This window comes from Salvelinus namaycush, chromosome 10, assembly GCF_016432855.1.
Source record: "Salvelinus namaycush isolate Seneca chromosome 10, SaNama_1.0, whole genome shotgun sequence".
NCBI lineage: Eukaryota > Metazoa > Chordata > Actinopteri > Salmoniformes > Salmonidae > Salvelinus > Salvelinus namaycush.
In genome coordinates this window covers 31,255,996-31,277,859 of record NC_052316.1, presented here as the reverse complement: position 1 = coordinate 31,277,859, position 21,864 = coordinate 31,255,996, and the positions used below count along the sequence as shown (strand labels likewise).

The following is a 21,864-nucleotide window of genomic DNA, read 5'->3' as shown; positions in this document are numbered from 1 at the left end:
CTGGAAAATGTCAAGAACTTTGAACGTTTCTTCAAGTGCAGTCACAAAAACCGTCAAGCGCTATGATAAAACTGGCTCTCATGAGGACCGCCGTAAAGGAAGACCCAGAGTTACCTCTGCTGCAGAGGATAAATTCATTAGAGTTAACTGCACCTCAGATTGCAGCCCAAATAAATGCTTCACAGAGATGAAGTAACAGACACATCTCAAAATGAACTGTTCAGAGGAGACTGCAAGAATCAAAACTTCATGGTTGAATTGCTGCGAAGAAACCACTACTAAAGGACACCAATAAGAAGAGACTCGCTTGGTCCAAAGAACACAAGCAATGGTCATTAGACCGGTGGAAATCTGTCTTTTGGTCTGAGTGCTATTTTGACATTTTTGGTTCCAACCAACCTGTCTTTGTGAGATGCAGAGTAGGTCAACGGATGATCTCTGCATGCGTGGTTTCCACCGTGAAGCATGGAGGAGGAGATGTGATCGAGTGGGGGTGCTTTGCTGGTGACACTGTCAGTGATTTATTTAGAATTCAAGGCACACTTAACCAGCATGGCTACCACAGCATTCTGCAGCGATACGCCATCCCATCAGGTTTGTGCTTAGTGGGACTATCATTTGTTTTTCAACAGGACAATGACCCAACACACCTCCAGACTGTGTAATTGCTATTTGACCAAGAAAGAGAGTGATGGAGTGCTGCATCCAATGACCTGGCCTCCACAATCACCCGACCTCAACCCAATTGAGATGAGTTGGACAGCAGAGTGAAGGAAAAGCAGTCAACACCTGCTTAGCATATGTGGGAACTCCTTCAAGACTGGTGGAAAAGCATTCCAGCTGAAGCTGGTTGAAAGAGTGTTCAAAGCTGTCATCAAAGTAAAGAAGGGTGGCTACTTTGAAGAATCTCAAATATAAAATATATTTAGATTTGTTTAACACCTTTTTGGTTACTACATGATTCCATATGTGTTATTTCATAGCTGTGATGTCTTCACTATTATTCTAAAAATAAAGAAAAACCCTTGAATGAGTAGGTGTCTGTCCAAACTTTTGACTGGTACTGTAGGTGCATGAAGAATGCAAGGGGGGGTGGGGGGGTAGAGAGAGGTGAGAGGATGCTATGATGAACATTGTTGGTGACCTTTAAATTACATGAATATGGATGAACAATCAAGCCTCAAACTGGTAGTTATATTTCTGTGCTATCTCTGGATGGGGTATCAAACAAGTTTAATTGTTTTATCTTTATTTAACTAGGCATGTCAGTTAAGAACAAATTCTTATTTTCAATGATGGCCTAGTAACTGTTAAATGCCTTGTTCAGTGGCAGAACGACAGATTTTTACCTTGTCAGCTCGGGGATTCGATCTTGCAACCTTTTGGTTACTAGTCCAAAGCTCTGACCACTAGGCTGCCTGCTCCCCCAAAGTGTTGTGTTTATAACATGGTAATAAACACAACACGTTGTTTTCAGCAGAGACCTGAGAAGGGTTTTTGTAGAAAGAATTGTTTCGATGCTGATGACTTGGTCCCGGTCTAGTCTCCCTTCAAAATATCCAGGCCATGTAAGAAATCTGCCTGAGTATCCCTTTTGTGCCTGAATAGACTCGGGGATGTTGTGAATGTCCCAGTCAAAAATGGCTGCTGTTCAGACATACACATTGTTGATAGGTGAAGGGAGATGAATTCTGTACTCTGCATATTGCTTTGACATTTCTGCACAGATTTGTTTTGTTTCTTATGTTCTAAAGAGTTCACAGGCAATCAATCAGAACATGAGATAGCATCTCCAATTTCACCAACCCTCTTGTCGGGTGAAACTCTGCTGTGCTTGTGTTTTTTCTTCATTTTCTTCTAAATGTGTTTTAGAAAAGGTTTCACTTGGCAAAATCAGCCCATATTTCTTCGTCAGGGGAAAATTGACTTTAACAAGCAGAAAGGACTGATTAATAAAACTGAAACTCTATTTCATACATTAGATATACTGAGAGAGCTTTGATATTAATAGACTACATACAGAGAATACAGTAGTTACCTAGATCTGACTAATACCGTCAGCCAAAATTCATTTAATTCATTCATGTTTATTATTTAGATACAAAATCCCATTGAGAGAACATCCATTTCTTTCCTTTTACTGTTATTTTTCACCGTCAAGGACTATTTTGCTCAGTGAATGACTGTATTCTGTGGTGTTGAGTGTCTTTTTGTATGACTTTCCCTCTTTTTTGATGAAACTACCTATAATGGATACAAATAAAAGGTCTGTGGCCATGAGATTCTCATAAACTATGTTAATTTGTACTAGTCTCCTAGTACTACTGCTATTGTGGCTCTAACACAGAAGTGACCGTGTACATGAAGAGTCTGACTCTGTGACATATTTCTCTTAATGGGTTTTAGTAAAGCAATACAAGCTACTCTCTGCCCCTCCAATTTCCATTAGAGGTCTCTTTGCCCCTTCCATTTCTCAACCTTATGGTGTTTGGACAAATTGTTTAATGGACGCAATTCAAAAAGTAAATCCAGTTATTCACAGAGAATTGGGTGCCAGCACAGAGATGCAGAGACACAGGGCTCTATTTTCGGCTGGTGCTAAGGAGGTGCACATTAGTTTGCAATTTCGTCATGTAAAAACTGTTGCACTGGCATTTTCCAAACCTAACGCCAGGTTCGGCTATTTACCTGTCTAACATCAGCTTGCTTACGCTGAGGTTGAAGGGGTGGCAATATTTGAGGTGTGTCCTTCACAAGCGCAAAAGTCACAATTTCATGCAGTGCTAATGGGAGGTTTTAAGACTCACAAAAAGCAGGTCTTAACTGTAATGCAGTAGATACTGGCATGGATTTTGAGAGCGAAAGCGCACCCTATCCAGCCATGATGCACAGTGCCCATGGAAGGAGAGATGTGCCTTTTGTGCAGGTGAATCTCGTATTTAGAAACAGATTTTTTCCACCCCCATTTAATTTGATTTAAAAAAACAAACAAACAAGCATAGCCTGCCCTCCCCTTAATTCGTATTTATGTTGACAAATGTCAAATAATAATTCCGCCATGAATTTCGGTGCGGTCTCGCTTTAGCGCACGCTGTATGCTGAAGTAACGTTAATTTAAAAAATGTAACACAGCGATTGCATTAAGAACTAATTTGTCTTTCATTTGCTGTCCAACTTGTATTTTTTAGTCAAGTTTATGAATAGTTTTCGATTAGAATAGGTGCCTCTCCAAGATGGCGCCGGACAGATTGCTTGAAGTTTTGGCCACTAATCACATTGTATAACCACGATTTGTGCCGCTAAATATGCACATTTTCGAAAAAACTCTATATGCATTGTGTAATATGATGTTATAGGACTGTCATCTGAAGAATTCTGAGAAGGTTAGTGAAAAAATTAATATATTTTGGTGGTTTATACGTTATCGCTATTTTTGGCTTGAATCAATGCTGTTGTGATGTTTGCTATTGTGGTAAGCTAATATAACGCTATATTGTGTTTTCGCTGTAAAACACTTAGAAAATCTGAAATATTGGCTGGATTCACAAGATCTGTGTCTTTCATTTGCTGTACGCTGTGTATTTTTAAGAAATGTTTTATGATGAGTAATTAGGTAATACACGATGGTCTCTGTAGTTATTCTAGTTGCTTTGGTGAGAGTTGTGATGGTGGCTGCAATGGTAAACTATGATTTATACCTGAAATATGCAAATTTTTCTAACAAAACATATGCTATACAATAAATATGTTATCAGACTGTCATCTGATGAAGTTGTTTCTTGGTTAGTGGCTATTTATATCTTTATTTGGTCGAATTTGTGATAGCTACTGATGGAGTAAAGAAATGGTGGAGTAAAAAAGTGGTGTCTTTTGCTAACGTGGTTAGCTAATAGATTTACATATTGTGTCTTCCCTGTAAAACATTTAAAAAATCAGAAATGATGGCTGGATTTACAAGATGTGTATCTTTCATTTGGTGTCTTGGACTTGTGATTTCATGAACATTTTATTATATGATACCCCTGTGGCTTTAGGCTAGGCTATGCTAGTCAGCTTTTTTGATGGGGGGGATCCCGGATCCGGGTTTGTGAGGCGTTAGAGGTTAATATAGGCTGGTTTAGCAGCATAACATAGTGCGTCTTTTTATCGTGGCCAATAGCCAAGTAGACTATGAATAAGGAGATTTTAAATGGTCTACTGAGAGTGCTTGGAAATGTTTTTGATGCAACTGGTCAGGATGTTCTCGATGGTGCAGCGATCGTATTTGTAGAGGACACAGGGCAACATGCCAAAGTTCTTCAGCCGCCTTAGGAAATAGAGACGCTGTTGTGCACTCTTGACACGAGTGGTGGTTTTATTGGTCCATGACAAGTCCTTGGTGATATGGACTCCAAGGAACTTCAAACTCGGAACGCTCTCTACTGCAGTCTCGTTGATGTGGCTAAATGGTAGAGTATCCATCCCCTCGTCCAATTACCAAAGACACGCTCCTCCAAACTATTCAGTCTTCCTATAATGCCATATCAACCAGGTAAAAAAAATATTTGCCTTGCACATACTGTAGACAACGATAGAATTGAGAGGAGCCTAGTATTTTGTATAGAAGTGTGAATATTAGGCGTAAAGACATTTAGGCCTACATGTGCACACAGTGCCATGAAATGAGAGAAGCGATTTATGGTATATTTCTGACTCGATCCTATTTAGACATATTGTTGTTGGTTTAAAAAACAGATTGTTTTTTGTTTCATTTGATTAAAAACCAAACTTATTAGAAAGATGTATCGTTAATTGGTTTATGGTGAGAACATACATGGCTCGAATGCAATGTCATTTCAGCTGCTAATTCTGGATAAGTGCTAATATGATCTGTAAGATGGTTCCATGATGTTTATAAAACATTACATTTGCGAGCAGTATCACAGTGAGTGTACATTTCCTCATTCTCTTTATATTGGATCATTATCCAGCTCCTGTGAAAAGTTTGGATGTGCATAGAACCCTCCATAGTTTAAGTTGTCTGTATTATATGCCCACAAGGAGCAATTATGGTGCCTGTAACTGTATTTAGACATAGCCTATTTAAAACAAGTTGTAGAATTTGATAACAATTATACAGTCTTTTTAGGCCTTATCAATAGCCTAGTGAATTTAATCTTGCTTATTGACTACATTTGGCATGTCCAGACTGCAATTTTATTCAGCAGCATACCACCCTGTGTCCCACTGCTAGCTTGCCACTGAAGCTAAGCAGGGTTGGTCCTGGTCGGTCCCTGGATGGGAGACTCTTTCATATTGTGGGTAATTTGGGTAATCTGCCTCTGCCATCAGTACTATTAGCCAACGTACAATCATTGGATAACAAAATAGATGAACTATGATCACAAATATCCTTCCAACGGGACCTTAAAACTGTACTATCTTATGTTTCACCGAGTCGTGGCTGAACGAGGACATGCATAACATTCAGCTGGCCGGTTTTATGCTGCATCGGCAAGATATAACAGCCGCCTCCGGTAAGACAAGGAGTGGCGGTCTGTGTATATTTGTAAACAACAGCTGATGTACGGAATCTAATGGTAAGGAAGTCTCTAGGTTTTGCTCGCCTGAGGTAGAGTATCTCATGATAAGCTGTAGACTACACTATTAACTAAGTTTTTTTTCTATATTCTTTGTAGCTGTCTATTTACCACTACAAACCGATGCTGGGACTATGACTTCACTCAATGAGCTGAATACAGCCATAAGCAAACAGGAAAATGCACTGGCGGCGCTCCTAGTGGCAGGGGATTTTAATGCAGGGAAACTTAAATCTGTTCTACCTCATTTCTACCAGCATGTTAAATGTGCAACCAGAGGTGGAAAAAAAATCTGGACCACCTTTACTCCACACACAGAGACGCGTGTACAAAGCTCAGAGACATTGGCCGTGTGGTACCAGGATAACAACCTCTCCCTCAATGTGATCAAGACAAAGGAGATGATTGTGGAATACAGGAGAAGGAGGACCGAGCAGACCCCCATTCTCATCGACGGGGCTGTAGTGGAGCAGGTTGAGAGCTTCAAGTTCCTTGGTGTCAGCACCAACAGACGTTCATGGTCCAAACACACCAAGACAGTCGAGAAGAGCGCACGACAAAACCTTTTCCCCCTCAGGAGACTCAAAAGATTTGCCATGGGTCCTCAGATTCTCAAAAAGTTCTACAGCTGCACCATCGAGAGCATCCTGACTGGTTGCATCACTGTCTGGTATGGCAACTGCTCAGGATCCGACCACAAGGCACTACAGAAGGTAGTGCGTACGGCCCAGTACATCACTGGGGCCAACTTCCTGCCATCCAGGACCTCTATGCCAGGCGGTGTCGGAGGAAGGCCCTTAAAATTGTCAGACTCCAGCCGCCCTAGTCATAGACTGTTCTCTCTGGTACCGCATGGCACGCGGTACTGGAGTGCCAAGTCTTGGTCCAAAAGGCTTCTTAACAGTTTCTACCCCCAAGCCATAACACTCCTGAACATCTCGTCAAAGGGCTACCCAGACCCCTCTTATATGCTGCTGCTACTCACTCTTTTTAATCTATGCATAGTCACTTTAACTCTACCCACATGTACATATTACCTCAATGACCTCGACTAACCTGTGCCCCCGCACATTGACTCTGTACCGGTACCCCCTGTATATAGCCTCGCTACTGTTATTTTACTGCTGCTCTTTAATGATTTTTAATTTTTTCCTTATCTATTTTTTACTAAACACATATATTTCTTAACTGCATTGTTGGTTAAGGGCTTGTAAGTAAGCATTTCACTGTAAGGTCTACACCTGTTGCATGTGACAAAATGTGATTTGAACATTTGATTTGAAGTGGGATTAAAATAGATTTAGTAAAAAAAAAATATCTACACAAAATATTCTGCCAGTGGAAGAAAACTTCCAACATTTGAAAAATAAAACACTAATAAATGTATATCTTCATTAGATAAGTCAATACATGTTAGTCACCTTTGGCAGCGATTACAGTTGCTATTCTTTCTGGGTAAATCTCAAAGCGCTTTCTAAACCTGGATTGTGCAAAATTCTTCAAGCCTTATAAAATTGGTTAATTGCTAAACAACCATTTTCAGGTCTTGCCATAGATTTTCAAGCAGATTTAAGTTGAAATTGTAACTCGGCCACTCAGGAACATTCACTGTCTTCATGTTAAGCAACTCCAGTGTAGATTTGGCCTTGTGTTTTAGGTTACTGACCTGCTGGAATGTGAATTAATCTCCCAGTGTCTGGTGGAAAGCTGACTGCACCAGGTTTTCCTCAAGGATATTGCCTGTAGTTGGCTCCATTCTGTTTAATTTTATCCTGAAAAACTCCCCAGTCATTAACGATTACAAGCATACCCATAACATGATTCAGCTACCACTATGCTTGAAAATATGGAGAGTGGTGCTCAGTAATGTGTTATGGATTTGCCCAAAACACAACATTTTGTATTTAGGACAAAAGTGAATTGCTTTGCCACAGTTTTTTTGCAGTATTACATTAGTTCCTTGTTGCAAACAGGATGCATATTTATGACTATTTGAATTCTGTACAGACATCCTTCTTTTCACTCTGTCAATTAGGTTAGTATTGTGGAGTAACTACAATTAATTAATTGTGTGGGATACAGAGATGAGGTAGTCATTCAAAAATCATGTTAAAGGCCTCCCGAGTGGTGCAGCGGCCTAAGGCACTGCATCGCAGTGCTTGAGGCTTCACTACATTCCCGGGTTCGATCCCAGGCTGTGTCACAGCTGGCTGTGATCGGGAGACCCAGTGCGGCTTGGCAGGGTTGTGTTTCGTAGGATGCATGGCTCTCGACCTCTGCCTCTCCCGAGTCGGTAGGGGAGTTACAGAGACTGTAACTACCAATTGGATATCACGAAAAAGGGGTAAAAAGCACCAAAAAATATTAAACACTATTATTGGACAAGCAACTTATTATGTGACTTGTTAAGTACATTTTTACTCCTGAATTTAAGGCTTGCCATAACAAAGGGGTTGAATACTTATTGATTCAAGATATTTCAGCTTTAGATTTTTTATTAATTTGTAAACATTTTAGAAAAAAAATCATTCTATTTCGACATTGTGGGGTATTGTGTGTAGGTCAGTAACAAAACAATCTCAGTTGAATCCATTTTATATTCAGGCTGTAACACAACAAAATGTGCAAAGGGTCAAGGGGTGTGAATACTTTCTGGTGTATTAGAAGCAATTATTTTGTCCCATATAATGGGGGTCCTGTTTTCTGCTAACAATGCCTGCAGTACTATGGTCGGCCTTCAACTTCCATGGCTTCAATGAGAGGGGGCAGTCGTTCTCCCTTGGCGCTGACAGATTGACTGGTACATGTAACACCTCTTCAGTTACCACCCACCTTCTCGCTCACCTCACCCTGTCTCTCATGGCAACACGACTCCAGTAGTATTTACATATCCCCCATCATGAAGTATTCTGGGTCAGCGTGGTGGGAGAAAAGCATTCCTGGCTGAGCAGAAGTTCCAGTGAGGAGGAGAGATATGCACAATACCCATGTGGGCGACAAAACCAGGCCCAGTAGATATAAATGTTTCTGCAGCTATAAAGAGATTTGATTAACAAACATGGATAAAATGTCTTATAGATAAATAACCCATTATAGATACCTTGAGGCTGGCTTTTAAGGGAGAGCATTTTATTTTCGGTTTTTCCACTTTCATATATTTTCATAAACTGTTGCTGTGTGCACATATACCCACATAAATTCAGTATCTATCATTGTTTACAGTATGTCTCATCTGGGGTTCTGATAATACCATGACACCCTGCCTGCATATATATATATGAATTAAACACTCTGCGACAACCTACTGATATGGCCAGACATAAAATACTACAGGGTAATACCTAATATAATGTTATTTTGTTGTGAAAATACAGCTGTATCATGACATGAACCCAAGGAAGATGGAATTTTGTATTGGGGAATGTGAATATCTAGTTATTCTAGTGAACTTGATATCCTCATAGTGACCGTACGTACACCACCGTTCAAAGGTTTGGGGTCACTTAGAAATGTCCTTGTTTTTGAAAGAAAAGCTCATTTTTTGGTCCATTTTTCAAATAAGATCAAATTGATCAGAAATACAGTGTAGACATTGTTAATGTTGTAAATGACTATTGTATCTGGAAACAGCAGATTTTTTATGGAATATCTACGTAGGCGTACAGAGGCCCATTATCAGCAACCGTCACTCCTGTTGAAAGATTAGTGGAATCTGTGTGGGTAGCTGGACAGGTAGGATGACTGACAGTGAAGGTGAACAGGTGGTCACGTGTCAGGTGACAGAGGAATGGATGAGACTGAGGCAGGAATTCCTTTAACCATAAAGTGGTATATTTACTGAGTAGTCTGTGCTGCATAACAAAGGACACAAAATAACATGTATCCAATCAAATTCATAATCACAAAGATCAAATCATAACAATCATTCATTATTAACATAATTAGGGAATTCAACAATCCAGTTCATTAAGAAGTCAATAGTAATCACCTGTGAGTCATTTAGGCTCTTAACTATTTATCATAAATCATGAAATAAATACGAACAGTGAATGGTCATTCAATCTATAATCTCCTTTAGTTTGATATCAAAGTCGATCAGTTAGCAAACAATGACGTTTCTCATTTCACCCTTTCAATTGTCTTCATGTGTACATGTAATTAATTTAATTACATATTAACCATATCGATTGCATAATTGGCCTATGAGGATCCGTATGGCCGCGATCATTTACAATTCACATTACACAATATGTTTGAAGCGTGCGCTCCAAGCCACGCTCCGCGATAATAACTATAAACAATAACTGATGGCCCACTCTCCCGATCGCAACAGATAGTTCAGATGAAAGGTAACAGAGTCGGTGGACTTACGTGGATTCATGGACGCACAGAACTTCGAGCAGACGGAGTTAAGGAAAAGAAAGCAGCGAGATCAGGCGATGCCGTTTTCCTCCTTTTATGTGGATGAGATCTGTCGGTCATTGCCACCTGACCTAATTAAAGCGCCCCTGGCCCAGCTGAGTAAGTGGCCATGAATTAAAGGATTATTCCACCAACTCCATGGGCCTTTTCTACACCTGTGTTCCAATGCCATGTTAGCTAATCCAAGTTTATAATTTTAAAAGGCTAATTGAGCATTAGAAAACCCTTTTGCAGTTGTTAGCACGGCTGAAAACTGTTCTGATTAAAGAAGCAATAAAACTGGCCTTCAGACTAGTTGAGTATTTGGAGCATCAGCATTTGCGGGTTCGATTACAGGCTCAAAATGGCCAGAAACAAAGGACTTTCTTCTGAAACTCATCAGTCTATTATTGTTCTGAGAAACGAAGGCTATTCCATGCGAGAAATTGCCAATAAACTGAGGATCTCGTGCAACGCTGTGTACTACTCCCTTCACAGATCAGAGAAAAATGGCTCTAACCAGAATAGAAAGAGTGGGAGGCCCTGGTGCACAACTGAGCAAGAGGACAAGTACATTAGAGTGTCTAGTTTGAGACACAGACGCCTCAAGTCCTCAACTGGCAGCTTCATTAAATAGTACCCGCAAAACACCAGTCACAACATCAACAGTGAAGAGGCGACTCCGGAATGCTGGCCTTCTAGGCAGAGTTGCAAAGAAAAAGCCATATCTCAGACTGGCAATAAAAATAAAAAATTAAGATGGGCAAAGGCACACAGACACTGGACAGAGGAACTCTGTCTAGAAGGCCAGCATCCGGGAGTCGCCTTTTCACTGTTGACCTTGAGACTGGTGTTTTGCGGTTACTATTTAATGAAGTTACAGTAGTCATTTACAACATTTTACAATGCCTACACTGTATTTCTGATCAATTTGTTGTTATTTTAATGGACAAAAAAGTAGCTTTTCTTTCAAAAACAAGGACATTTCTAAGTGACCCCAAACTTTTGAACGGTAGTGGACATACATACCAGAAGCCATGGAAGCTTATAAGAAATCCCGCTTCGGCCTCCAACGAGCCATCAAACAGGCAAAGTGTCAATACATGACTAAGATCAAATCCTACTACGTCGGCCCTGCTCGACGGATGTGACAGGGCTTGCAAACTATTATGAATTGCAAAGGGAAACCCAGCCACGAGCTGGCCAGTTTCGTGAGCATACCAGATTAGCTAAATACCTTCTATGCTCGTTTTCGAGGTATGCAACACTGAGCCATGCATGAAAGCACCAGAAGTTCCGGACAACTGTGTGATCTCACTCTCCATAGCCGATGTCAGTAAGACCTTTAAACAGATTAACATTCACAAGGCCGCAGGGCCAGATGGAATATCAGGATGTGTACTCAGCGCATGCGGTGACCAGCTGACAAGTGTATTCACAGACATTTTCAACCTATCTCTGACCTGGTCTTTAATACCAACTTGTTTTAAGCAGGCCACCACAGTCCCCATGCTCAAGAATGCCAAGGTAGCCTGTCTAAATTACTGTCGCCCCGTAGCACTCACATCTATAACCATGAAATTCTTAGAGAGGCCTGGACCCACGCCAATCCGCATACTGCCCCAACAGATCCACAGATGATCTTTATTGCATTCCACACTGCCCTCACCCACCTGTACAAAAGAAATACCTATGTAATAATGGTGTTCATTGAGTACAGTTCAGTTTCCAACACAAGTCGTCGCCCTCCCCCCCCCAAGCTCATTTCCAGACTCAAGACCCGACTTCCCCTGGTGGTGAGGGTAGGCAACAATACATCCGCCACGCGGACCATCAACATGGGGGCCCCTCAGGAGTGTGGGCTTAGTCCCCTCCTGTACTCCCTATTCACCCATGACTGTGTGGCTGCACAGTACTCCAACACCATCATCAAGTTTGCTAATAACACAACGGTGGTAGGACTTATGACCAATGAGGCAGCCTATAGGAAGGAGGTCAGAGACCTGGCGGGGTGGTGCCAGGACAACAACCTCTCCCGCAATGTCAGCAAGACAAATGAGCTGATCGTGGACTATAGGAAATGGAGGGGCAAGCACACCCCCATCCACATTGATACATTGTTGGGGCTGTAGTGGAGCAGGTCAGGAGCTTCAAGTTCCTCTGTGTCCACATCACTAAGGAAATAATATGATCCACACACCCACACTTTTGTGAAGAGGGTACTTCAGTGGCTGTTCCCCTCAAGAGGCTGAAAATATTTGGCATGGGCCCCCATATGTTAATTGGCTGCATCATTGCTTGGTACGGCAACTGCAAGGCATCCAACCGCAAGGCGCTACAGCGACCGCAAGGCGCTACAGAGGGTTGTGAGTATGGCCCAGTACATCAATGGGACCAAGCTACCTGCTATCCAGTACCTCTTCACCAGGCGGTGTCAGAGGAAGGCCCAAAAAATTGTCAGACCCCAGCCACCCAAGCCATAGACTGTTCTCTCTGCTACCACGGCAAGCGGTACCAATGCACCAAGTCTGGAACCTACAGGACCCGGAACAGCTTCTACTCCCAAGCCATGAGACTGCTTAACAAGACTGCTAAATAGTCAATCAAATGGTTACCAGGACTACCTGCATTGACCCTATTTTGCACTAACTCTCTTCCGCTGACTCTACATACACACTGGACTCTACCCACACACTCACACATACAGTCGGAAGTTTACATACACTTAGGTTGGAGTCATTAAAACTCATTTTTCAACCACTCCACTAATTCCTTTTTAACAAACTATAGTTTTGGCAAGTCGGTTAGGACACCTGATTTGTGCATGACACAAATCATTTTTCCAACAATTGTTTACATACAGATTATTTCACTTATAATACACTGTATCACAATTCCAGTGGGTCAGAAGTTTGGGTCAGAAGTTTGACTGTGCCTTTTAACAGCTTGGAAAATTCCAGAAAATGATGTCATGGCTTTAGAAGCTTCTGATAGGCTAATTGACATCATTTGAGTCAATAGGAGGTGTACCTGTGGATGTATTTCAAAGCCTACCTTCAAACTCAGTGCCTCTTTGCTTGACATCATGGGAAAATCAAAAGAAATCAGCCAAAACCTCTGAAAAAAATTGTAGACCTCCACAAGTCTGGTTCATCCTTGGGAGCAATTTCCAAACGCCTGAAGGTACCACGTTAATCTGTATAAACAATAAGGAAGGAGACGCATTCTGTCTTCTAGAGATGAACGTACTTTGGTGCGAAAAGTGCAAATCAATCCCAGAACAACAGCAAAAGACCTTGTGAAGATGCTGGAGGAAACGGGTACAAAAGTATCTATATCCACAGTAAAACGAGTCCTATATCAACATAACCTGAAAGGCCGCTCAGCAAGGAAGAAGCCACTGCTCCAAAACCGCCATAAAAAAGCCAGACTACGGTTTGCAACTGCACATGGGGACAAAGATTGTATTTTTTGGAGAAATGTCCTGTGGTCTGATGAAACAAAAATAGAACTGTTTGGCCATAATGACCATTGTTATGTTTGGAAGAACACCATCCCAACCGTGAAGTACAGGGGTGGCAGCATCATGTTGTGGGGGTGCTTTGCTGCAGGAGGGACTGGTGCACTTCACAAAATAGATGGCAGCATGAGGATGGAAAATTATGTGGATATATTGAAGCAACATCTCAAGACATCAGTCAGGAAGTTAAAGCTTGGTCGCAAATGGGTCTTCCAAATGGACAATAAAACCAAGCACATTTCCAAAGTTGTGGCAAATTGGCATAAGGACAACAAAGTCAAGGTATTGGAGTGGCCATAACAAAGCCCTGACCTCAATCCTATAGAACATTTGTGGGCAGAACTGAAAAAGCGTGTGCGAGCATGGAGGCCTACAAACCTGACTCAGTTACACCAGCTCTGTCAGGAGGAATGGGCCAAAATTCACCCAACTTATTGTGGGAAGCTTGTGGAAGGCTACCTGAAACGTTTGACCCAAGTCAAACAGTTTAAAGGCAATGCTACCAAATACTAATTGAGTGTATGTAAACTTCTGACCCACTGGGAATGTGATGAAAGAAATAAAAAGCTGAATTAAATCATTCTCTCTACTATTTTTCTGACATTTCACATTCTTAAAATAAAGTGGAGATCCTAACTGACCTAAAACAGGGAATTTTACTGGGATTAAATGTCAGGAATTGTGAAGAACTGAGTTTAAATGTATTTGGCTAACGTGTATGTACATTTCCGACTTCACCTGTACTTACACTGACACCTCAACACGCACACACCAAACACAGATATACCACATACGCCCTCACATCGCATGAGCACACATGCATACTGACGCCACACTCACACACACATTTAAAAAGGACAGCAAGCATTTCACTATTAGTCTACACCTGTTGTTTACGAAGCATGTGACAAATTGAATTTGATTTGATCCTAGTGCAGATAGTGTTCAAAAGGGATTGTGTTAAATGCGGAAGACACATTTCAGTTGAATGCATTCAGTTGTACTGACTAGGTATCCCCCGTTCCCTTTTCCCAGAACTGCAAAGTGTTTGGCCACACAAAGTGCATTTCCTGTAGAAAACAGTCGAAGTTTATCTTCATTGTGTTTGTCTGTGTTTTGCAGGTCCTTCACCTACTGGCTGAACTTTATCTTGTCCATCATGTACTGCAGTGAGAACAACCACATAGGTTCATACCTGGAGGAGACGAGGAGCTGCTCTTGCCCCTATGAACACCCGTCCTGCCAGGGTGTCATACCCTGCACCATGGGTGAGGGCTCCTTCTGCGCCTCCTGCTCCTACGACAACCGCTCCCGCTGTGCAACATGCAATCCTGGGTACATGCTCAGCCAGGGGGTCTGCCGCAATGAGGTGCCGGACTCCACAGATCACTACATCGGCTTTGAGATGGACCTGCAGGACCTGGAGCTGAGATACCTGCTACAGAAGAAAGACAGCCGTATTGGCATCCATGGGATCTTCGTCAGCAACGATGTCCGGCTCAACAACTGGTTTGACCCGTCGTGGAGAAAGAGGATGCTGCTGACACTGAAGAGCAACAAGTACAAGTCCAACCACGTCCACATGCTCCTCGGGATGACCCTGCAGATCTGCCTTACTAAGAACAGCACCCTGGAGCCAGTGCTGTCTGTCTACATCAACCCCTTCGGGGGCAGTCACTCTGAGAGCTGGATCATGCCTATACACCAGAACAGCTACCCCGACTGGGAAAGGACTAAACTAGACATTCCCCTGGACTGTTACAACTGGACGTTGACTTTGGGCAACAAGTGGAAAACATTTTTTGAGACTGTCCACTTCTACTTGCGGAGCCGGATCAGTGCTCCGTTGCCCCAAGGGAACGGCTCAGTCTACTACGAACCTTTAGAGTTCCTGGAGCCTGGTAAGAACCTGGGCTACATGAAAATAAACAGCATCCAGGTGTTTGGCTACAGTATGCACTTTGACCCGGAAGCGATCCAGGACCTGATTCTGCAGCTGGACTACCCGTACACTCAGGGATCGCAGGACTCAGCCCTGCTGCAGTTGCTGGAGATCAGGGACCGAGTCAACAGACTGTCCCCTCCTGGACCTCAGCTCCTGGACCTCTTTTCCTGCCTGCTGCGCCACCGCCTGAAATTATCCACCACAGATGTTGTCCGAATACAGGCAGCGTTGCAGATTTTTTCTGCCAAACAGCCGAACTCCATGGAATACGAAACAACCAAATTATGTAGCTAATAAGGGGCCGGAGTCCAACTACACAGATGCTTGTGCTGCTATTACACTGACTTGATTACAGTTAAGAGCAATTTTGTAAGGCACTGAGGGACATTTTCTTTTTTTTATGATGTTGAGCGCTGTTTATTGGGATTTGTGTAAAATGTTATATTTCTGGAAAGCGTGTGTCATACAAACACAAGGGGGCTTCACCATGCCCACTTTGCCTTTTTAAATGATAAGAATAAGAAACAGAGTTGATTTCTGACCGTGATGGATATAAAAGATGTATCATCACTGATATGTTTCCCATAGATTGCACAGATCTCAATAATCCGTTAAAATGTGAAGCTTTTGCTGATAATTAAGTGTTATCTCAACAGTGTGTTTGGTTTGACACCAGCATGGCTTTACTTAGGTCTTTCACTTTGTTATTGAACACACCATTTTTTTATTATCATACTCTTCTGTTTAATCCCACTCCACCCCATGTGTCCAGAGCTAAATGAGACGCTAAGGAAAGCAAATGTTCCTTGTTTTTCATAAGTTTAAATTCCCACAGGCTTTTCTATTTCACATATTTGTAAAATTAGAGTTATGCAATACTTCAGACATGCAGAAATAAAACACCATACACACAATGGCTAGTATGTTTATGTTACTTTTATTTTTTATAATGCAGTCGTTTGTGAACAGTTATGAAATAATGTCTATATGATGTATGAAAACATTCTGAATTTGCTAATTCACTAAATAAAAGTCATTTTTATGTGCCATCTGTAAATAGTTTAGATGTTTTATCTAGTGGAAATTTTTATCAGAGATAATCTATGTATGATGAATCAATTTCATATTTATGTTTGATCTTTGGTTAATTAATCTAGATTATATCATATCTGATGCAACTGGCACAAAAAGAGACACATTAAAATAAAGTTATTTCCAGATCCTGTCAATTAATACCAATTTACAAAATGACAGGGATATAAAACGGAAGTGTGTCAGTTAAGATTATATTTCAATATCAATCTCTTCTATGAAAAGGAAATGCTTCATGCAAACCACAGAATATAAGATGTTCCATTCAGTCCTTCGGTGTTTTGAGAGGATTTCTTATCCTGTCATTTGAGAGCAGGACAGCCAGACATTCTAAGAAATGTTGCCTTGAATGAACCTTTACAATTTATCTGTGTAAAAGACTTCGACAAGGCAACATTGCCCGACAACAAAATAATATATTTAAGTCACAACAAACCCTAGAGCACAACTCGCTCCAGTGTTTGGCATAAAACGCCAGGTGACTTATTCTTCGACTAATGACTTTTCCCCTTGGATATCATTGAAAGCAATCCAGCCAATTCACTGCAGGAAAAAAGTGTAAAATACTAAGAGTGGTAGCCTGGAAAGTTTCCCTATAACTTCAGATGACCATCAATCAAAGTGGGGACATTCCTTATTTATCGATTTACTCTCTCTTCGTTCTGTCTGTCATTATTTAGTACTTTTTCAGAATTTGTGAGAATATGAGGTATGAATCTTTTTTATGTGCCAATATGAAATCTGGCTTTAAGAAAAAAAATGCTCAGGTTAATTGGACGTCTGATTACATAACAGTGAAACAAAAGTGTCCATTGGTACACTTGAAATGTGAGTTTCAAGGACTTTCAATTGTCTTTGTTTTAATTACATCCCACTGGGCACTAACTGGTTGAATTAACGTTGTTTCAATGCAATTTGTCAACCTATTGTGATATGGAATCTACGTGGAAAATACATTGGATTCGAAAAAGTCATCAATGTAAACTTGTTTTTGAGGGTGAAAATTCAACCACAGGATTATGTCATCATGGTAACTACATTTCAACATAGAAGGTTTGACTATAAATTATTTTGAATTTGTATATTTAAAACATCAGATCTTCAAAGATAAATCCACTATCAGAAAAAAACAATAAGCTGGGCAGAAGCTCCTACTGGAGAATGAATCTATCTACAGCAACCTTTTGGTCTCCCATTCAGGATTTTAACCAAGCACTGCTTAGCTATGATATTTGTCACTGACTATTACCAATATTTTATTGTGAGAATGATGTTGAGTGATTTCCACTTAAAAACTAAATAGATTCACTGTTGCTATCGAAGTCATTCCAAAGGGTAGATTTAACAGAGCAAATTGATGTGACTCATATAACATCAATGATGCTATTTAGGCCTATATTTTTTTTTTGTTAACCTTTATTTAAAGTTGGACTGACAGCATTTTTAAAAAATGAAATATTTTTTAAATCTGTTCAAATACACCCCTAGGAAGAATGTACATTTTTTTGGTACATTTTCTGACAAGCGAGCACATTATATATCATATAAGATCATCTATAGAGATATCAAATAGAGTGGGAAAGCGGCCGTGTGTTTTGACAGTTAATAGACACTACAGTAAATAAAACCTAATAAAAAAAAATCTCATCCAGGACTGGAGTCTACACAGGCTGTTGCCAATCAGAGCTACAGTAGGCCTTTACGCAAACAACCATTTGCCACAAGGACCTGCCATCATTCACTTTGAACTGACCTGTGTGTTTAGAAAATTAGAATGCATTTGGCGCAAGCCACAAATTACACCTGAATGGATTTCTGCAAATATATAAATACCAACAATCCTCTTACATTTTGGAACTTTACAGTCCTATTGATCAAACGACCACAAAAAGGTAGGCTATCTTTCCTTATATGCCAATCAACAACAACAAGATGAACAACTAATGCTAGCCAGAGCAAGATGAGGTAAAATCGAACTAAGGAACGTTAGATAAACCCTTTCAAACTTTTTGAGCTAGTTGGCTGTCAAAATTGCACTGATAAACGATGGGGAATAGTAAGTTGCCTGCTCTTCTTTCTGCAGCATACCTGCCATATGCATGCTTCTCACAACCAAGCACCCAATCTAAATGGCTAAAGTTGGCTAGCTTACTAGCTAGCTACTTCCAGACACAAATGAGAGAACACCTCACCTTGACCATTTTACTTGCCATAACAGAGCTGGTTAGTGTGTTTACATGTTAACCTGTTTGGGGTGCAGCCCGACACCGGTACACTTATGACAACATCCAGCTCAAGTGCAGGGCGCGAAATTCAAAAGATATTTTTTTTAAATATTTAACTTTCACACATTAACAAGTCCAATACAGCATATGAAAGGTACACATCTTGTGAATCCAGCCAACATGTCCGATTTTTAAAATGTTTTACAGGGAAGACACAATATGTAAATCTATTAGCTAACCACGTTAGCAAAAGACACCACTTTTCTTACTCCATCAGTTTTTTACTCCATCAGTAGCTATCACAAATTCGACCAAATAAAGATATAAATAGCCACTAACCAAGAAACAACTTCATCAGATGACAGTCTGATAACATATTTATTGTATAGCATATGTTTTGTTCGAAAAATTTGCATATTTCAGGTATAAATCATAGTTTACATTTCAGCTACAATCAGAAATTGCACCGAAAGCAGCCATAATATTTACAGACACCAACGTCAAATACCTAATTACTCATCATAAAACATTTCTGAAAAATACATAGTGTACAGTAAATGAAAGACAGGCATCTTGTGATTCCAGACAATATTTCCGATTTATCAAGTGTTTTACAGCGAAAACACAATATAGCGTTATATTAGCGTAGCCACAATAGCCAGAAACACTTGGGCGCCCACGACCAGTTCACATGCACGACAGATATTAGAAATAGCATCATAAAATGTTTCTTACTTTTGGTGATCTTCCGTCAGAATGTTGGACAAGGTGTCCTTTGTCCAGAACAGTCGTTGTTTGGATCTGGAACGGCAAATTTCCCTCTTGATTTAGCATGGGCACTTGCCAAGTGGCACGGATCTCTCCAACGTCAACAAAGTCAGAGAACGGAACACGGCAAAACTCCCGAAAAAATTTCAATAATCTGATTAAACTATATTGAAAAAACATACTTTACGATGATATGGTCACATGTATCAAATAAAATCTAAACCGGAGATGTTAGTCGTCCATAACGACAGCTAAACAGAAGGCAAATCCATGTCCCCTTTCGCGCGCTCCAGAAACAGGAAATGGACGGTCACGTCATACAAAGAGCTTTAATTCCACCTCAGACCAAGATAAACACGAAATTTCTTCTCTCACCGCCTCTTGACAACCAGGGGAAGGTGTATGAAGTGTACGTAGACTCTTACGTGTCATGCCCATGTATAGGCAGGAAGTTGAACAGAGCATCGATTTCTGACATTCCACTTCCTGGTCAGGAAATGTGCTGCAGATTGAGTTCTGTTTCACTCAGAGAAATAATTCAAACGGTTTTAGAAACTAGAGAGTGTTTTCTATCCAATAGTAATAATAATATGCATATTGTACGAGCAAGAATTGAGTACGAGGCCGTTTGAAATGAGCACGATTTAACTGGCTACTCAATACTGCCCCTTGCAGCCATAAGAAGTTAACTAGAGCATTCGTGACTAACAATTACTTTTTTTTGCCTATGTTTACTGACACCGGTCATATTCAGCATGTTGCACATTCTTATTCATCAGTTATTCTGTACTTTGGCACACTCAGACGAGAGTGCTCTGAAATCGGAGTAGATAGTCAGAGTAAATTTGCAAACACAAGAGATATGCTAACTGGGTAACAGTCGTTCAAGTTCAGCATAGCTAGCTAGCTAGCTGGCAAAACAATTCACATGTATTGCTAGCTGAGCAAAAGACACCTGACTCTCTAACGTAAACTCACCCCATTCCGTACAAATGTGCGCAACCGCAACATTCAAACGAGGCTACAAAGAAAACTAATGGGACTGTAGCGACTATGTTGACTTCAAAATCGGGGGTGTGAACTAGGTTTCTATTCAAGCGTTAATTGACATGGTATTGGCTCTATAGTATTGGAGAAAAGTTGAAAAAACAGACCCTCTGTTACATCGTGACGTGTCATGTCGTAACGTACAGCACGCATAAAGCAACTATTTCTGTCTTACAATCTCTCTCCCCCAGGTGTAGCACTTCTCTCATCGTTTAAAAACAAGAAATGGACAGTGACGGGGGTAAGTGGGGGATACCTAGTAATTTTTTTGCATCATCATTCTCAAAGCCGCTGTTTACTTTTAAGATCACTTTAGCACCGCCCTAAAAACCCGATTCAAATTCGACACAAACCTTCAAATAGGTATGTAATGACACATTATATAAACTCTTTATAGTGTTTTATTTACATTTTAGAGGCGATACGGTGATAAGTTGTCAAACAGATCAAGAGATATAAACATGTTCCCGTTATAGCACAACAATGTGGTTGATATGTAAACATAATATTTGGGGCGGCAGGCAGCCTAGTGGTTAGAGCATTGGGCCAGTTATCCGAAAGGTTGCTGGATCGAATCCCCGAGCTGACAAGGTAAAAATCTGTCGTTCTACCCCTGAACAAGGCAGTGTTCCCCGGTAGGCCATCATTGTAAATAAGAATGTCTTCTTAACTGACATGCCAATTTAAATAAAGGTTAAATTAAAAATAAAAATATGAATGTTCTTGCATGTTTTGAGTGTTTGCAACATATGTACCAAATTGTGTTACAATACGAATAACCTTGACTTATTTATATGCATTTATGTACCAGGCCACGACCACGTAAGTGTTTATTGGCAGTTTTGTTTTAGGTAATAGTCTGGAAAAAATTGTCCATAGATGCCACATATCAAGTTCCATGCATATCAGTCATTCGGTGCCAGAAGTGTTTTCACAAAATTAAAAATGGCGGAAATTCCATCATGTCGAACCTTATGGGTCCCTGAAGCAAATGTGTTCCTTGTGAGAAGAGGGACCTATGTACCTAATTTCATGACTTCAGATCAAACAAGGTGAGGGTCGTGACCTTTCAAAGTTTGCATTTTCAATCTCTTATTATAGCGCCACCATCTGGCCAATCAGTGTAATTTTGTAAATGCTGGATCTCTATGGCAAGACACATCATACACCAAAGTTTAGTTAAAATTGGGCCAGTGCTGTTTGCGATATTGTGTGTGCCTAAGGTATGAACAAACAAATCTACGAATGAATAAACGAACTAACGTACAGACGGACGGAGAAAGATCC

General features: G+C 40.7%; 1 protein-coding gene across 1 annotated transcript in view; it reads left to right on the top strand.

Annotated features, from left to right (window-relative positions):
* The window catches only part of LOC120054304 (BMP/retinoic acid-inducible neural-specific protein 3-like), a 60,474-nt gene extending 44,735 nt beyond the window's left edge, over positions 1-15,739 (top strand). Inside the window, exon 7 of the mRNA XM_039001719.1 lies at positions 14,623-15,739. Within this exon, the coding sequence (XP_038857647.1) occupies positions 14,623-15,739 (1,117 nt within the window). The remainder of the gene's footprint in view (positions 1-14,622) is intronic.
* Positions 15,740-21,864: the final 6,125 nt, after the last annotated feature.